Here is a 19875-nt window from a genome sequence, read left to right as displayed (position 1 = left end):
ATAGTAATAAAGGTAACTTGGTACTTTGCATCATTGGTCACGTAGGACTGAAGTTCTAATAGAAAAACACAGGATAACACAGTAGAGGCCAGGCAGTTCTGCCAGTTTGGGTTTCAAGTATTCTTTGTAAATACACAGAAAAGTATTTTAGTGGATTTTGAGGTCTGTAGACTTGATGCTTTTCATTTGATGTCCTCACATCCCCTCTGCCATCATTGAAGAAACTTCCAAACTTAAATGCACGTCATGGAGACAAGCAGCACAGAGGCTTCTTAGAGAACAGAAATAAGTGTGTTCTTCCTCCCCCCTCCTTATCCTTTTTGGGAGAAGCTGTAACCTAAGGAGGAGAAGCTAGCAGAGACATTAGCATAGTGGGGGTTATCATCAGGGTGCGAAAAGTGTGGAGAGTTTCCAGCAAGTACACATTGCCGGTGGGAAGTTCAAGGAGCCTGTGATTATAGGGATTTTCCAAACATTACACAGAGCCAGTGGGTATTTCAAGGCCCTGGGACTGTGGCTTATTCTCAGATAATAAACAGAGCCGGTGGCATCAATTAGCAACACTTGCCAACCTGATGCACTGTGCTTATTTTAGTGCGAATATACAACAAAAGAGGGCTAATTGAGCCTTTGCACAGCTGCACATTTGTCATTTATATAATTTTTTTAATTCATTTTTAAAAATTCATCTTCTGCTTTCCCCGAGCTCTCATTTCACATGCATATTTCATGCTTTTCTTTGGATATTAAAAGGAACATTTCTATGTTTCTCCACAGGTGTTTCTCCAGGTCGGATCACCTGGCCTTGCACATGAAGAGGCACATCTGAAGGACAGGAAGAAAAGGAGCAGGAGGAGCACGAGGAGGAAGAGGAGGAGCAGAAGGAGAAATAGGAGGAGAGATAGGAGGACAGAAGGATGGGCAGCCATGCTATCGACTGCCTGCGTCATATCCCCCCCCCGCCGCCGCCCCTCCCCCAATCCAAACACCAGTAGGCTCAAACAGCCATCGGGGGGGAAGTTGGGCAGGAGGAAAAAACGAGGAGTAGCTAGATTGTTGTTTTTCTTTAAAATTACACACTCACGTTTGCAATAGTAAACACTTCACACACACACCCGTCTTTGAATGCATCACCCCGGTGAACCCCGGACACGCTCATGCAGCTCTGGGGGCTTGGACACTGCCAGATCAACATGTACTCAACTTGCTTGACAAAACATTTTCCCGCCTTCTTTTTTCTTTCTTTTTTTTGAAACTTTCTCCGTAGTCAGTGTGTTAAACTTATCGAGTCACTTCGGGTGAGCAGAAACTTTTAAATATCCATGTAGTCAGCTGTTAGTGCTTTACCGGCTTTTGAAATCAGATATTCGACTGTTTTTTCTTTTTCAGCTTTCTTGCTCTTTTCTTATCGACGTTTCTCATACACGGAAAACACGAACCGTCACCTGCCGCAGTCAGCTCCAGTACTCATTGTGAAGAAAACAACAATGCCAAATCTGCAGGAGAGAGACTGTACGGATTGACTCCCAGCACGGGTGACAATCGAACCCACGGCCCGGGACACCGCTGGTGCGCCCACGGGGCCTCGGTCAGCGGGTGCCGCTGCAGCTCTCAGGCTCTCCTCCAGTGGGTGTTTTGCATCTCTCACCTTCACCGAGATGCCTGCCGCCTCCGCAGGCCATCTGACAGAAATGCGCAGCGACACTTTCTTCCCTTTTTTCTACTTAGAGGACGATAATTCTTCTTATTGTTATTTAAAAAAATAAAAAAGAATGACACTTTTTTTCTCTCTGTGAGGAAAAAATGTCTGAAAACTCACAGCAATGTGTTTGAGAAGAAAAAAACTAAAAAAAATAAATAAAAAAAAAATCTAAGAAGACTTTAACAGAATGTGTGGGATGAGAAGGAGAGCGTTGTTGGTCTTTATAATCCCCATGTGCACCGACTCTGCATCTGCAGACTGCAAGAAATCAGTGGATGAACAAACAACAGAATCACACAGACTCTCAGAAAAGGCGTTTGTGTCTGTGCTTTTTTTTTTGGACTAAAATAAAAAACAGAAAGTAGAGAGGTCTTCATTTGTGTGCTGCTCTTTCTGCCCTGTGACTCCCTGCAGCTGAAAAACAAGACCTCTGTGGTCTCGTACTCTACAGCAGCCGGGCAGAGGATTGCTTAAAAACTGGGAATATGTTTCTTGGTTATTTGTTTTTCTTTTGTTTTGTTTTTTTCATTCTGATTCTGAAAGTCATCCTCGAGCGCTTTCACAGACTCTGAGATCTCATCTCCCTGGCAGCACTGCGGGGCGAGAATGGAAGCTCAAGAGCTGCTTTTTGGTTATTCACGTGGAACTAAAGATGCCAGCTGACCTTTGTGTGGCGGCTCTGAATAGACACGGTCACATCGACCCGTCAATTTTGCCTGTTTCATATCCACTGACTGCACTGACTTTTCTTTTTAATTCTTTCCAATGTTATCTGTGCTTTTTTCCTTTTTCTACGCCGAAAAAATAAGGATAAAAGGAACAAAGGAAAAAAAAAAAAATCATAAAAGACTTGGAAAAAAAACAACACAAAAACAATTCTGTCTCACTCTACACGCTGCATACAGAACAAGCACACATGCTCCGTCAACACACACACTTACACTGCAGTTCTTACGCTCAAGGCTCCTCTTGAGATAAGACTAATAAGATTTAGGAAAATAATTATTAAACTAATGAACAGAGTTGGGGGAAAACAACACACACTGCATGGCAGGCTTTGTTGCAAACGCACACACTAGCTCATGAACACACATGCACGCACGCACACTCTTCCTGGAATTATATGTTCTGCTCCCAAATCTTTTTTCACAGTAGGAATTTAGCAACTGTTGTTTAGCAGAAGAGTATCTTAGCTCTCGGCTGGAGGTAACAAATGATTCCAAATCCTTTGAAGTGAGAAATCAGCTTGTTCTCAGTTCCAACAATCACCCACATATCCCTCACTACAGCTTGTGCCTCTCATTTAATCAGCGGTTTTTGGTCTTTTTTTTTTTTACTTCAGAGACTTTGGTTACGTTGTTGGTTACAGTTGAGTCAGTGGTCAATGTTTTCATCGGAAATAATCATAAGAAAGCAGCTGCGGCAGATCTGAAACATTAAACCAGCAGCAGGCGTGTAGTATTATTATTAAAGATGGTTTATGCTCGTGGGAAAAAGTGCTTCAAGATGACAAAATTGCCTGAAACGTTCAAGATAACCCCTGATGTAGCCTGAAAATTGAAGCTGTTAGCTAGACTGTTGGGGGATGTCAAAGCTTGCTGTGTAGAAATTCCAGCTCTGGTTTTGATCTGGCGAATCAAATTTATTTTCCAACTTGATGGTGCTGTGTAAAAACGATGTTATTTTTGACAAAATACTCAGCACCCACAACCATATAGATGCGTCCTTTTCATGCTATTTGACTGATTTAACACACGCAGTAAGGTTTGAATCACCTGAGGTTCATAATGTGCAATGAAAACACTGACTTTGATCTGTGCCCTGAAAGTAATCAGCAACAATTTTAATGTAAAAAAAAAAAAACAGAAAAGAAGAAAAGATGGATCTGAGAAAACTGAGGTAAACGTGTGTCCACACTGCCTGCTTCCTTTGCTCAATAGTTGACGGGGAAAAAAAATTAAATTTAAAAAATATAAATGCACTCGCCTTGCAATCGGGGCACCGACAGACGCTACCGCTGCATCCGCCCACCACCACCCACTGTATATGCCCCGCAGCACGTGCAAACAGTCCATTATTCACTGCTACTGACTGGGTGCAGTTGGGGTGAGGGTGCAGGTTCCTGAAGCTGGCAGGAGGTTTTCACATCCCAGTGTACCCAGTCATCGAGCCAGTTGGCTTCGCCAGCCTTCATTAGGTGAAACAGCGAAAACATTCCCCTCCGATGGGGAATGTTGGGGGGGGTTATGGTGCAGCTTCGAACAATCGATACCAAAAACCTCCAGCGTGGAACTGCCCTTCAGCCACGGACAGAGTCTCACCACTCAGGAGAGATCCGTGGGAGACCGCCTCCGTATGAATTCTGTGTATCTAGCGGCAGCTTTCACTATTAACTCTCTCTCTTTCTAAATATGACAAAGCAGCCCGTGTGGGAGGCGAATCCAGTGTTTCACTTTTGATTTCATTTGCCCCGTTTGCTGGTTTCCGTTACAGAAGCTGTGTCGATGGTTGTGTTCGTCGTTCTTGGATAATGCAAAGTCATGCTGTCGGCGTCGAGGCATGCAAAGAGGCCCTCCCATACAACGTACAATCATAGAGGGATCAGGATTGTAGCACTTTTGTGAGGCTTTTGATGGCATGAATGTGTTTATGTGTGCATGTATGTGTCCCTGTTAGGCAAACTGTGATGGGAAGCAGTCATTCAGCAGAGAGGTTTATAACTGACTTTTTAAACTGGTAAACAAGTGTGCGGCTGTGTGAGGGAAGAACTGGTCGATGCATTTGCTGTTGGATTTTTTTCTTTGGTCAAAGCAATGGCTGACAATGTGTTTATTAGGATTTTTCTTTCCTTTTGACCCTCCAATTATTCATTCATCCATGCATACAAGTCATTGAGCTTGATGACTTGCATCGCATTAAAGAGATGCTAATTCATGCCTTGCACTACACAGGTTTATCTTAAACCATGTAAAATCAGACTGCCTGACAGATTAGTTGGCATTCGGTTCAAATTATTTGGAAGACGGCTGTCGTTTATATGTAACTATAAAAAAAACTTAAAAAAAAAAAAAATCAATTAGTGGTTTTTGTGCCTATTTATAAAAAATAGGATTCAGCATTTTGCATTCATGCTAATTTAAAATTGGCTTAAATTAATCTTTCACAAACTTTGAATTAAAAAATGCTAAAAAGCAAAAACATTGTGCTTAAAGGATTCTCTAAGAAGATTTGTCGCTTTGAGCACATTTCTGTGTTGGTTTTGAGCAGTTGTGCCACTCGCCACACAGGCAAAAAAGCTAAATTGTTTGTTACAAAAACAAAATTAAAGATTGTAGTGCTTGCCAGCATGAAGCGATTGCAACTCGCAGTTCATCTCCTCGTAAATCATAACCCCTCCTGACATTCGACAGATCGCAAAGTCACTTCAGATAGAAATTCACATTTCATTCCCTTCACGTCTGAGCCTGTCAAAGCAGGTTTTCTGTCACAGTGTTGCCCGGGTCTCCTGTCGTCTCTCAGGCTCTTCCAGGCCACAGCTCTGATTAGCATTAACTCTCGGTCTTCTTCTCAAGTTGCAGTTCAGCTAATGAGATAGCTCTGGGTCACAGGGAAATTTAGTGGTCTGGAGAAAGAGAAAAAAAAAAACAACAACAACAACAACAACAACAACAGGGACCTTGAGCCCGACTTACACCCAGTGGACACATTTGATGTAGAACAAACAGAAAGTCCTGTTAGCGCAGAGAAATATCAGGAGACGGCGAGATACTCACTGAAGAGGCTGAACTTTCATGGAAAAAAAACTAATAAAAAAAAAATCATTTACCTACATGAATATCCAGATCATTAAATCAGCCATTGCATTTTATCTCGTGGATTACAGATAAAATAAATTACCATTTATCTGCAAAGTCCCAACAGATATTTAATCCACTCCACATCCCCCGATCCTCCCCCGTGGTTCACAGTTAGTGCCATTCTAATTTTCCTCTCTCCCTCCATCCTCACCCCATCTCTCCCTTTCTGTCCACAGCAGTTGTCCATGCACTATCAGCTGCGGGAATGCTGAATGCACACTTTACACGTTTTGCCCAAAGATTTGCATATCTGCAAGTTAACTGCTGTGAATGTAGTAGATGTAGTGGAAAGAGCTGAGATGCAGAGGTGCAGAAAAGGAGTGGTGGATGGACGGTGGGAGGAGAGGGACTGTTGATCTTACATAACCGTTCCTGTTAAAGCTTAATTACTGGTATGCTCCAACGCTTCATGCTTCATAACATTCTCGGTCCTCTCGTCTACTGTCAGCTGGAGCCGAACTCATTGTTCACAAATGTAAAATAACCTTTTCATGGTCTTATAGGGTGCCTGGTATAGTGGCGCTAGCAGCTTAAGCAGGAGTGAAGTAGCTTTAGTTTAAGTTAGCTTCTTAGCACACTGCAGATAGCACTGTCAAGTCTCATTTCAAAGTCAAGGTGGGCTTGAGTCTTTGGGAATGTTTAACCATTATATAAGCAACTTCAGACAGTTTCATTCTTTCATTAAATGGATAGAGTTTAGGGAGAATCTGGAGAATTTGCTGAAGGTGGTTTCACACTGAAGGAAGAGTCTGAATCTTGTTAGCTCTCTAAAAGCCTCAGTTCTGTTAATGGGAATAAACATTTTCTCTGACAAAGAAAACTTACTAATTCTAAATGTAGTGACCTGAAATTCAGTTTTAGATGATTAGCCTGTTAATGCTGTTTAAATTAAGTGTAAAAATAGCTAGCTGGCTAAATAGCTAGCTAGCACTAGCTGGCTAAATAGCTAGCTAGCACTAGCTGGCTAAATAGCTAGCTAGCACTAGCTGGCTAAATAGCTAGCTAGCACTAGCTGGCTAAATAGCTAGCACTAGCTATGTATAATACTAGTGCTTTTACACCAAAAAGCACTAGCTATATGTAGCTAGAGAACTAGCTTGCAAGCACTGATTATGTACAAGTGTAAAAGCATAAAAGCAGACCAGAGAAAAAGGCATCAAACCCAGTGTGAAAACGACCTTCAGACATTCTCTGTAGCCACAGTTAGTTGTTTAGACACAGTCCTTCGATGGATAAGGCTTCAGTTTTCACAGTTTTCCACCATATCGTCCTGATGAAGGATTGTCACTTCTGGCAGCTTTTGTAAATAGCGTGAGATCTTTCATGCAGACCGCTCTGTCTGTAATTAACCATATGTGGCGAACAGCATCGCTCAGACATTTCAGCGTTTCTATAGATCTGCTTTAGTTCTTGCAAACATTGCACTACATGATCATACTTAGCTATTGCACTCTTCATGTGCGCGCACTGCTAGCATAGTCTGTTGGAGCACTCTGTCAAATATCCACTTAACATTTGTTACATGACCAGGATGCACATGGCCACCAAGAACTATTTTCCACAGGTCACCTTGCAGCAGATCAGACTGACATATCTGCTTAAAACTCCAGTTAAATGCCTTTTTCATCACTCTTTCTCTGGAGGAATATGTCGTACTCTGAAAACAGTCATGCTGTGACTTGGTTGAACTTTCTTGGTATCAGTGGCATCCCAGAGTGACGCTGTCTGTAACTACTGTGTTTGTCCATGCTTGATGTGTCAGTATATAAGAGATTCACAGATCTTAACCCTTCTCCTTGTGTCTGTATGTTTCACTTCACCTACACCAAACCCTCTCTACCAAAACCACAACCATCAGAGCCCTCTGGGACCCAACACGCTCATAGATATCCAGCTGTTCTGAGAAGTATTCTCAAGAGCTATGCAGCTTGGGATCCCCAAGCAGTTCTTTGGTGAGACTGCAATAACTTTTCAACTCTACCAGCTTAATGTCCTCTCTGGGTACAGTTTTTTTTTTCAAATGACCCATCCTTGTAGGTGCTATACACACTCGGTCAGTTAATCTGCTCAGTTGGTCTGATGCCTGATGCTTTTAGTTAACAGAGTCTACTTGGAGTCTGTATGTGGCAAAAGGATTGGTACCAAAGAATTAGGTTTCTCTGTGCTATATTGTTATGGGAAATAGTGCCCTGTCACAGCCAAGGTAATATTTGCTTCACTGACTAACAAGTTTGCATTGAAATATTTGATTTTTGGCATATTAATTTTTAAGGGTATCAAAATGTTCAGTCCAGAATAGCTATTGTCTGTTTAAACATTTTTTTTACATGTGATTTTATGAAATCATATGCAATCTATACAATCTTTATTTTAGTTACAGTCACTTTTGAAGACTTCCCATCAACATTTCAGTCTACAAAAGTCTATAGCAGTCTATCAACCGTATTCCTTAGAGATTACATTTCTGAAATAGTACAGCAAAATGATTTTGAAGGAAATATAACGTAACTGTTAGAATGATGCAGTCATGCTGCCAGGCAACCTAAAATCTTTCAGACAGAAGACTTATGTAATTTAGGTTTAACCTTAGCTTTCAGAAAAGATCTTACTTGCTCAAAGTGACTGTGTATTTATATGCCTGTGTTGTAAGTAACATGGTAGAAATGACATGCACTTTTCAAGTATTACCGTCCACGCTAACAGAAAGTTTATTTGGTTCCAATCCTTATGCCACATATCGTGTGGCCAATCCAATATTTGTATTAACTGTGAGTGGTATTTCAGCACCTTTGTATGGCCTACTGTGTGTACCCAAACCACAGCTGTTGAGGGATCCCACTTATATATTTTCTGGGATGAATGGACATGAAGAAAAGTGAATTAAGACAAGCAGATGTGTTTTCACCATCACGACATCCTTCTCACCTGCCCTGCAAGGGCTCTGTAACTCCGTTCATATCAACCTTGGATCCACGACCCTTCACTCCACCCCGCCCTCCTCTCTTCTCTCACTGTCACCTCTGTTGAGTTGAGTTTCTTTTCCGTTCTCTTGTTTTACTTACGATTTTTTGCTGTACAAAGTGTTTAAAATATTATTTGTATTATATGATGTTAGTATGGTAATGTTCTTTATTAAGGAAGAAGAAAATTTATTTTTGTTACTGGTCTGTTTCATAATTCTTTTCTAAATTGGTATTGTAAGATATCTATGCAAGAACTGTTAAGTGGAGCATTTTTATTTAAGAATGTAATATGTGTAATAAATGGTAGAATCTGCTTTGGGCTCTTTTCGGTTTTGTTCAGTCAAACCTCACATAAGCGTTTAACATTAATGAAGACGATTCAAAGCACAAAGTGATCCCATCTGGTGAAGTTCAGATTAAAATGAAAAATACGGCAACTAAAATTTATCACGTTATTTGCATGCTGTTACCGCTGCCTGGAAATGTTTGGTCACCTGGTTAAAAGACAAACACAGTGATACACAGTGATTCAGCATGAATACACATTAATGTTGCTGTTTAATTACAGTGGTTATTATTGTTGTGATGACAAATATACTGAACAATCTTTTCTTTAATATTCTTTTGGTTATTTCTATTAAAAAGCTGAACTCAGTGTTGGGAAGGTTACTTTTAAAATGTATTCCATTACAGAATACATGCCCCAAAATGTATTCTGTAACGTATTCTGTTAAGTTACTCAATGAGAGTAACGTATTCTGAATACTTTGGATTACTTAATATATTATCATGCTGTTTACAACTACATGAATGTACTATTGCTGTGATTTATTACTGTTACTGAAGGTCCGCGGCTCCGAACCGTAGTAAAGGGACCTCTGGCTAATACGGTGGGTTCTGTGTCGGCTCATAGCTGAAAACTAGCTTTACTTTGTTGTCTGGGTCAACTTTGCTAGCGAGAGACAAAGAGAGGCGTTGAAAGGCTGCTCCAACGAACTTGTTGTTACGGAGGAAAACACGAACATGGTGTACAGTCGAGTCTTAATAGCTTACTTACAACTGGGCTCGTCAGGCTCTCTTCTTGGCTGCAGTGGTTATTATTATATTTACATGCTTCCAGCTCCCGTTTCTGCTCGATGACAGCTCGTACTTTTCCTTTTTCTCCCTCCCTCGCTCACAGACACATAACGTGTATGGCAGTCCATTCTCCCTGCAGCACGGACTACACTGCCCATGATGCTACATTCTTTAGAGCTATACCTGTAGCATTCTGCCTATTAGCTTAGCACAACAACAACAGGCGCTCTCTCACCCAGGAAACACAGAGAGAGAGCGTCACCCTGTAACCATGGCAACTGTAACGCTGCCGCCTGGAACAACAGAACGTAGCTGTCAAACAAAACCCAAACAGTCCTGACCCGCCACAATATGAAACAGGGAAGTACCGCCGTGTAATCCATTTATTTCAACAAAGTAACTGTATTCTAAATACCACCTTTTTAAACGGTAACTGTAACGGAATACAGTTACTCTTATTTTGTATTTTAAATACGTAACGGCGGTACATGTATTCCGTTACTCCCCAACACTGCCCAAACTGAATCACCAATGACATCAACATAAAATTCCAGTTTTTTTTATTTAGTTATTTATTTTTGCACAATCTGATACTGATGACTGGAAACAGGAATGCATTTATGTGCTGAAGGACAGATGGTGTTATGAGCTGATAATTCAGTCCTAACTCCTCGAATGAAAAGTTTGTTTTACAGCTTTTTATTTCTAAGCAATTAATGCCACGATTAAATTTCTTGAATAAATTGGTTGGGTGACCAAACAAAAAAATAAATAAATATTTTTTTATTTATATAGCACCTTTCAAGACAGAATCACAAAGTGCTGCACATAAGATTACAAGTCATAAAAAGAGAAAATAAAACAGGCATAAAATTAACCAAAAGCAGTTTTAAAAAGGTAAGTTTTGAGTTGTTTTTTAAAAACAGCGACTGAGTCCACAGTTCTTAATGTTTGGGGGAGAGACTTCCACAGTCTCGAGGCGACAGTGGCAAAAGCGCTATCACCCTTAGTCCTCCTCTTAGTATTTTTTATAGCGAGTAAGCCCTGATCAGATGACCTCAAAGACCTGCTAGGGACATCGGGCTGTAGCAGATCAAAGATGTAGGCTAGTGCCAGTCCGTGCACAGCTCTGTAGGTCAAGACCAGGATCTTAAAATCAACTCTAAATTTAACAGGAAGCCAGTGTAACTGAGATAATAACGGTGTCACATGTGAGTACTTGGAGGATTTTGTCAAAAGCCTAGCTGCAGCGTTTTGCACAACCTGCAGACGATCCAGAGAACCTTTGCTTAGACACATAAACAGCGAATTACAATAATCCAAGCGTGACGAAATAAATGCATGTATAGCAATCTCGAGTTCAGAGCGAGATAAAACCGGGCTTAGCCTAGCCACATTTCTTAAATGATAAAAACAAGACCGAACCAGAGATTTCACATGCCCATCCAATGTGAGACTCGAGTCAAAGGTGACACCTAAATTTCTGATAGAGGATTTAACATAAAGTGAGAGAGGACCAAGGGCTTTCACTATCTGCGATAGAAACCTATCAGGGGCGCATACGAGGACTTCGGTTTTGCCCTCGTTGAGTTGGAGGAAATTTGCAGCCATCCAACGTTTGATCAAATCTAAGCAATCATTCGGACGCTGAAGCTTAGATAAATCCTCGGGCATAAAAGAAACGTACAACCAGTGTTGGGGAGTAACGGAATACATGTACCACCGTTACGTATTTAAAATACAAAATATGAGTAACTGTATTCCGTTACAGTTACAGTTTAAAAAGGTGGTATTTAGAATACAGTTACTTTGTTGAAATAAATGGATTACACGGCGGTACTTCCCTGTTTCATATTGTGGCGGGTCAGGCCTGTTTGGGTTTTGTTTGACAGCTACGGTCTGTTGTTCCAGGCGGCAGCGTTACGGTTGCCATGGTTACAGGGTGACGCTCTCTCTCTGCGTGTTTCCTGGGTGAGAGAGGCCTTTTTGTTGTTGTTGTGCTAAGCTAATAGGCAGAATGCTACAGGTATAGCTCTAAAGAATGTAGCATCATGAGCAGTGTAGTCCGTGCTGCAGGGAGAATGGACTGCGTTATGTGTCTGTGAGCGAGGGAGGGAGAAAAAGGAAAAGTACGAGCTGTCATCGAGCAAAAACGGGAGCTGGAAGCATGTAAATATAATAATAACCACTGCAGCCAAGAAGAGAGCCTGACGAGCCCAGTTGTAAGTAAGCTATTAAGACTCGACTGTACACCGTGTTCGTGTTTTCCTCCAAAAACAATAAGTTCGTTGGAGCAGCCTTTCAACGCCTCTCTCTGTCTCTCGCTAGCAAAGTTGACCCAGACAACAAAGTAAAGCTAGTTTTCGGCTACGAGCCGACACAGAACCCACCGTATTAGCCAGAGGTCCCTTTACTACGGTTCGGAGCCGCGGACCTTCAGTAACAGTAATAAATCACAGCAATAGTACATTCATGTAGTTGTAAACAGCATGATAATATATTAAGTAATCCAAAGTATTCAGAATACGTTACTCTCATTGAGTAACGTAACGGAATACGTTACAGAATACATTTTGGGGCATGTATTCTGTAATGGAATACATTTTAAAAGTAACCTTCCCAACACTGCATACAACTGAATATCATCAGCATAACAATGATAAGAAATGTCCTCAAAAGAGCCCATTATATGCTGGAGGGGGAGAAGATAAATGAAAAACAATAAAGGCCCCAAAACTGACCCTAAAAAAAAAAAAAAAAAAAAAAAAAAAAAAAAAAAGTAGTGATTGGCCTTTTTACTCCTTACAGAGGCTAAATGGTTTAGGTTAACCCACACTCTGTGAAAACAGCCTGAGGGCTGATGAAATATGATCAAAAATGAAAGGAAAGAAAGGGCAACAAGGGGAAGTAAACTGAGGGAAGCCAAATGTTAACAACACAACTTAGCACCATGAAATGCCTTAATTTCAGTAACAGCCAGAGAGAGCTAGCAGCAGCAGGTGATGTGCCAGCAGGCTCAGTTCACTTCAGTTTTAGTTGTATCGCACCAAATCACAACAGCAGTCGCCTTAAGACGCTTTATATTACAAGGTATAATATTGAGTTGTGAGTTGTTGAGTTCAATTATTTGTTCAAAAGCAGTCTAACGATGTGTGAGAGATCGAGAAAGTAAGGGGTCCCGCAGAGACTGCTTATGTATGGGCCCCCGAATTCTGTACTGTGCCCCTGTACCTGCATATAACGCACACATTTTGCTTGCTGTGGGAGTCAAAATGACATTTTTACTGTGCACTTTGTGATTCACACACACAAAAAGAGATTTATGTTAGGCTAGTGTAGCTGAGAGAAGTTGAAAAAGCAACAAACAGCAGGACTTATTTTTCCTGTTCAGATACAAGAAAAAGCTATTGTTTGTTTACGTTACAGATTTATCTTCCGATTTCATTTTAGGAGCCATGAAACGGGAGAAAACAAAAAAATATTTCATCACAGTTTAAACTTCGTTTTTCCCGATCAGTTGAAGGAAAATCCAACACGATGTAGCAGAGTGCAGAAAAGCTGTTCCTCTATCATGTCAGAAACGTTTGTGAATAATAATTTTTCTCTCCGGAAACACTTTCAGTCTGTGACTTTTCAGCAGCAGATTATAACGAACGAGGAAACAACATCCATCCATCCTTAAGAGAATCAAAGAGACGTTTCTTATTTAATTTTAGCTTGCAGGAAATATAAAATCCCCCTGGTACAGGATGCCCTTGGGCCGCTCTGGGTCTGTTTGATTTCAGTCACCTTTTCTCAGAGTCTGAATCTGGCTTTCACGTTTGCAGTGCAGGTGTGGGACGATTTCCTTTTGCTTTGAATTTCTACATAAACATCATCTCTCCAATATAACTCTTGAGATTTCCATATTATGTACCCCATAAAGCTCAATGCAGCTGTAAAAACCAGCGAAATCTTCTGTTAAAGGGTTCGGTTCCAGAGCACTTTGACAAGACAGGCAAAAAAGAAAAACTCTTCCACAGAATGACTGAAATCACCCCGGTGTGGCCAGCCAGATGTAATTATGAGTAACATGGTAGCACATTACTCCTGCGTAATGGCCATTTAAGGCAGATGGACACATCCTGTCAGGCCGCAGGCGAGAGCACAGACGTATGGAGGGACAATGGCACGTAGCTGCGACAGAACAGCTCATAGTCTCAACACTGGTGATAATTTCGCTCTTTATTACAAATTAAAACAATCTCATGAATATCTATTGCGCCCCTCCTGGTAAATGGCTTCATGGTTTTTAATTAGAGCTAACTTGTCAGTGACTGAGCTGACACAAACCCATGTCATGCGGACTAAATGAGGTAATCAAATAATTAATGGCTAACTGGGGATCAATTAAGCAGAAGATACGGTGCTCATAGAAAGCATATCTGCTCTGTTAGTTTGTCCTCTTACATAGAAAATGCCAGTTAACTAATTAAAAGGGACCAAAGTGTGATTGTATTTTCCTGGCAAGACAGACTTGACGCTCATTCCTTGGATTTAAATCATCTTAACAGGTCTTTTACTGTAAATACAGACTTGGCACTTCTACATTTGCCCATGTTTTCTTTGCTTACAGAGCACTGACGATGAAGACATCTCAGCGGAGCCAACACGGAGGATTATTATCATTTCTCAGCAGTGGGCTGTGTTGGCTAGAAAATGGGAATTCACAATGCTGATTAGTGTGGGCATTTTGAAGTTTTGCAAGCTTATTCACTTCTTGTCAGAGGTGGGGAAGGAAGGCGAGTGAGCTGTTTATAATCTTATTCAGCAGCATTAGCCCGTGTAGTGTTGGTGTAGTGTTTACAGAAACAGCAACCATCAGCCTTTCTTAACAGCAGAAATAAACAGAAATGTGGTGAATTGCCCCGTAGCACGCTCTATACTTATCTCCCAGAAGGACCGTGTCAGCTCATTTAAGTGACTCTTAGACCCAACTGCCCACCAGCAGCCACCCAGTATAATGCTGCTCTGTACTAAAAGAGGAGATCACCACAACAGCTCTGCACAGAACAACAGCAGCAGATTTAAAATTATTCATGATGGTGGGAAAACAAGCTGAAATAGTATGAATGCTAGTGCAAAAAAAAAAAAAAAAAAAAAAAAAAAAAAGCATGGTGAGTTTAAGTAACTCAACATGCTTAATAATAATAATAATGGATTGCATTTATATAGTGCTTTTCGGGACCCCTCAAAGCGCTTTACAATATGTTTCGTTGTTTAAACATGATTTTTAATCCAACCAGTTTTTTAGAACACTTTTTCTTTTTCTGACATTGCAATTTCAAGATGATTAAAGAGGCCAGGCCATTCATGCACTGGTGGAGGCAGCTACAGTTGTAGCCACAGCTGCCCTGGGGCAGACTGACAGAAGCGAGGCTGCCATATCGCGCCATCGGCCCCTCTGGCCAACACCAGTAGGCGGCAGGTGAAGTGTCTCGCCCAAGGACACAACGACCGAAGCTGTCCGAGCCGGGGCTCGAACCGGCAACCTTCCGATTACAAGACGAAGGCCCAACTCTTGAGCCACGATCGCCCCAAGCTTAGGAACGTCACTCGGTATTGCACAATTATCCAAAATCTTTAGTTTACTTTCAATGTTGTGTTTCACCACTGCTCAAATGCTAACTTTATACACTGTCTGCAGTGTTGGGGAGTAACGGAATACATGTACCGCCGTTACGTATTTAAAATACAAAATATGAGTAACTGTATTCCGTTACAGTTACCGTTTAAAAAGGTGGTATTTAGAATACAGTTACTTTGTTGAAATAAATGGATTACACGGCGGTACTTCCCTGTTTCATATTGTGGCGGGTCAGGACTGTTTGGGTTTTGTTTGACAGCTACGTTCTGTAGTTCCAGGCGGCAGCGTTGCGGTTGCCATGGTTACAGGGTGACGCTCTCTCTGCGTGTTTCCTGGGTGAGAGAGGACTTGTTGTTGTTGTGCTAAGCTAATAGGCAGAATGCTACAGGTATAGCTCTAAAGAATGTAGCATCATGGGCAGTGTAGTCCGTGCTGCAGGGAGAATGGACTGCCATACACGTTATGTGTCTGTGAGCGAGGGAGGGAGAAAAAGGAAAAGTACGAGCTGTCATCGAGCAGAAACGGGAGCTGGAAGCATGTAAATATAATAATAACCACTGCAGCCAAGAAGAGAGCCTGACGAGCCCAGCTGTAAGTAAGCTATTAAGACTCGACTGTACACCGTGTTCGTGTTTTCCTCTGAAACAATAAGTTCCGTTGGAGCAGCCTTTCAACGCCTCTCTCTGTCTCTGCTAGCAAAGTTGACCCAGACAACAAAGTAAAGCTAGTTTTCAGCTACGAGCCGACACAGAACCCACCGTATTAGTTAGAGGTCCCTTTACTACGGTTCGGAGCCGCGGACCTTCAGTAACAGTAATAAATCACAGCAATAGTACATTCATGTAGTTGTAAACAGCATGATAATATATTAAGTAATCCAAAGTATTCAGAATACGTTACTCTCATTGAGTAACGTAACAGAATACGTTACAGAATACATTTTGGGGCATGTAATCTGTAATCTGTAATGGAATACATTTTAAAAGTAACCTTCCCAACACTGACTGTCTAGTACTGACAGACCAGCAATTGCTGTCCAACTTCTGGCCACTTTAGTGCAGCAGAAAGAAGATCTGGCAAGCAACACTGAAAATGAGAGGTTCAGCAACAAGTAGTAGCTGTTATTACTGTTGTACCGCGAGGACGAGGCAACTGAAACACTTTAGAGAATGTGGAAGAAACACCATCTGCAGCCTTAGATAGCCACACCCTTTTTTTTTAGCTCCCACTTCAAGTAAAATCAGTGTGTCATCACTTCCTGTAATGACACAGAACTTAAATCATAACAGGCAGAAATATCTGATGTATATGTGTTTTTTTGTTTTTTTATCTAAAGAGCCAGTGTAATTAGACCAGGTCCCACCCTGTTCCAAAACATGTTAAATCTGCGACATTACGCCAGGTTGTATGAAAGCACTGCCTACTGACCTGCCAGGGTTTTGCTGTTTGTTTGGTTGTTTGATTTTTTTGGAAAAAGGCACCATAATTTACAAAGATCCAAGGATTGTGGTGTAATTGTGGTGTACAAAGCTATACACACACCTTTGGCTTTACTTCACAACTAACTGTAGGCAGTAGGAGATCTAGCAACATTTCAAAGCATGTTTTGAACTTTGAACATACGTTTTTTTTCCTTACTTACCAGTGTGAATCACTATTTTTTATTTACTTTTACTTGATTTACTGTTTATAACTCTTAGACCGTGTCACGGTCGCAGTGGCAGACCGTGTGGAGAGTGTGAGGAGGACTCAGGTGCAGACACAGGCGTGGACACGAAACTGAGGTCGAACGAAAAGCGAGCCTTTATTGTGGCTGAAGACAAGGAGTGCAAACAAGGCAGAAGCGTAGTGACAAAACTAAACTATAACTAAACTGGGAAAGTGATACCAGGATAACCTATGAAGACACAGGAAACCATAACTATGCATACAAAAGACTGGCTGTGACAACATGGAGGGTGGGAACACAGACGACGCGACACAGACTGTATGAAACACAGAGGCTGTGTCCCAATTCAGGGTCTGCAGCCTCAACGATCCTCAAGGGCCGGCTTTCAAGTAAAGGCTTTAAAACCAAGTTAGTACAAACGTCACTAATGTCACATAACTTTGCCGACATGACCAACAGGAATGTTTTAATGTTCTTCGTTAGTAAACATTTGCACATAAATAAGTGACATAATATTCAGTACTTACTTAAAGTTTACTCTTCGGCGCCCCTCATCCGCCGTTTTTTTCGGCAAAATTATCCACACCCACCGCCGCGCTATGCATTCTGGGATATGTTGGGCCACGAAGTCTACACCGCCACGTCCTTAAAATTCAGGGAAATGAAGGACGCATTTGAGGGCCGCATTTCGAGCAGCCTTCGAATTGGGACAGCCTTCGTCGCGTCGCTGTGACGTAATCGGCCTTAAAATGCGGCCTTTAAGGCTGCAGACCCTGAGTTGGGACACAGCCAGAGACTAAATACACATGAGGGATGATCAGGGGAAGTGGCCACACATGGGAGCACAGCTGACACACATGAACCTAACGACAGGACAGGAGAAGTGAAACTGAATACACTGACATTGAATACAGACTTTCAAAGTAAAACAGGAAACATGGAGATTAGACATGACATGAACTAAACATAACCACGCAGACATGATGCATGAACCAGGGAGACTCAGTACAGGGGAAGATGACATAAACAACTAAGGAACAAGGACTAAACAGCAATCTCAAAATAAACTAGATGAGCTAAACTAGGGCACAAATGAATACAAAAGATACATAAAACTCAAACACTGGGTCGCTCGACCCAGGACCATGACAGACCGATGAATGTTGCCTGGTTTGCAAGTGAAAGTATGAACTGTCTCACTGTCAAACAGACTTATGATGATAATGTTAGGGCAGAGATACTGACATGACTATGAACCACATGGTATTTAATTATTGTCATTTGCTTGCACTGATGTGGGACAATACCCCAGCTTCTGATGTACAGTGTGACTGTGCAATGATAGTAAAGAATGAAGAGAGATGAAGCATGTACGCTTGTCAGCCTTTATGATTGGTCATATAGACCCAATGGCTTTTTTTTCATGATTTAGAAACCCTTCATTTTCTTAATGACTTGATAAAGACCGCCATGACACCACTTAGAGTGATTGCAGTTGTTGTGCAGTCGGATTAGTGAAGTTAGGTAATGGAAAGATACGAGTCTACTGAACTTCAACCTCAAAATGTGCCGTCTTCTTGCCCCTCATATCTGCTCCATTCCAACTAAGCAATGACTGAGATGCAGGGAATACATACATTTGTTTTTATTTCAATAATATTAATATAATAAAGTTCAATTTAATTTGTAGCCATGAAGGGCATCTAACTGGTTCAAAGGTCAAAACTGTGTCTCGACGACTGTGGCTGTGATTTCAAAGATGTTCATACAGTTAATGCTTGCAAATTGAGTTAATTATGGACTTTTAGTGACAGAGAGTAGTTACAGTTCTCTACCACGCTGCATGCTTGTCTTCTTAAATAATATGTTAGCACTGAAGCTTTGCAGCGTTTCTCAGCTCTTTGTCTAATAGAAAGGAGTCAGCCTGCTGTGAAATTTGCCAGAGTAAGTGTGTTGCTGCATATTATGGGCGCTGCAGTAAGAAGCACGACATTCGTTTTAATTTGTTTATACAGAAACCGGCCTTGGTGACACGAGAAAGTGAATTCTGATTGCTCAACAAAAAGGAAACACGCTGTAAATTTTTGAAGCTTTTCCGACGAGTTTGATGAAAATCTATCAGCACAAATGTCATTTCTGTGTGCTCGGCTCACAGGTCCGAGACTTGCTAGCCTAGCGTGTAGCATAAAAAGAAAGCACACAAAGGGACTGCTGTAATGAATGTACCCTCAACCGATCATCTTTCTTTCACATGGCATGTCAGAGTAACTGCCTATGCCAAAAACTGCAGCGCAAATGACATAAGTCTGTCAGGGAAAGCAAGTCAGTCCATATCGAACTTCATATTATAAAGCATGTTTACAACATGGGGGAGGGGTTGACTTGATTGGAAGGTGGCCCAGCACATTCAGCTGTAGCCTGTTGGCCCCACTTCCACTAATTGGAGTCTCTGAAGCTGTTTGTGCTGTCGGTGCCTTTGGAGCATTTTAATAGGCTTATCTGACAAATACTGGGGCTTATTTCAAGGTACCATCAGCCCAAGAAGTTTCTGCTGCAGTTCAAAAGACCTCTGGTGTGAGGAGGAGACACAAATGTGTTGGGGTTTTAGTGTAAATCAAATGTGCAAAGCTGCCCGTGTTAGCGACTCCTTGTAAATAAGGGAGCAGCCGAAAATAGCTTTGTGTTTTTGTATTGTGCTTGTATAACTTATAAACAATCGATAATGAGTTGGCTGGTAGCTTATCGCCCACCGATATCGCCGTGTATGAAACCAGTGGGTGATGTCACAGTGGCTAAATCTGATCTTTATAACGTGGATGTTGTTTAGGATCAGGAATCAGTGCATCCTGCCACTGTGTCCAGCTGCATTCAGTAAACAAACACCAACAATCCTATTAGTAGGACTGATGCAAGGGGATCATACATGTGTTGTACAGATATTGTACGATATGGACGGGACAAAAGACACACTGTGGAAGAGA

The 19875-nt window shown here is 41.5% G+C and overlaps 2 protein-coding genes across 4 annotated transcripts in view; one reads left to right on the top strand and one right to left on the bottom strand.

The window, feature by feature from the left end:
* The window catches only part of klf7b (Kruppel like factor 7b), a 74379-nt gene extending 65544 nt beyond the window's left edge, over positions 1-8835 (top strand). Inside the window, exons 4-5 of one of the 3 annotated variants that reach the window (XR_014869866.1) lie at positions 778-1298; positions 1390-8835. Coding sequence is in view for 1 of the 3 variants with exons in the window: in XM_085136013.1 (XP_084992139.1) it covers positions 778-829 (52 nt within the window). In the remaining 2 variants the exon portion in view is untranslated. Of the gene's footprint in view, positions 1-777 lie in introns of all 3 variants that reach the window. The other 2 variants (XR_014869865.1, XM_085136013.1) reach the window with 2 other exon arrangements.
* Positions 1-19875, bottom strand: part of LOC146500019 (uncharacterized) — a 260198-nt gene that overhangs the window by 24957 nt on the left and 215366 nt on the right. The window lies entirely within an intron of this gene.

This window comes from Neolamprologus multifasciatus, chromosome 16, assembly GCF_963576455.1.
Source record: "Neolamprologus multifasciatus chromosome 16, fNeoMul1.2, whole genome shotgun sequence".
NCBI classification, from domain to species: domain Eukaryota; kingdom Metazoa; phylum Chordata; class Actinopteri; order Cichliformes; family Cichlidae; genus Neolamprologus; species Neolamprologus multifasciatus.
This window is presented reverse-complemented; position numbering and strand designations above follow the sequence as displayed.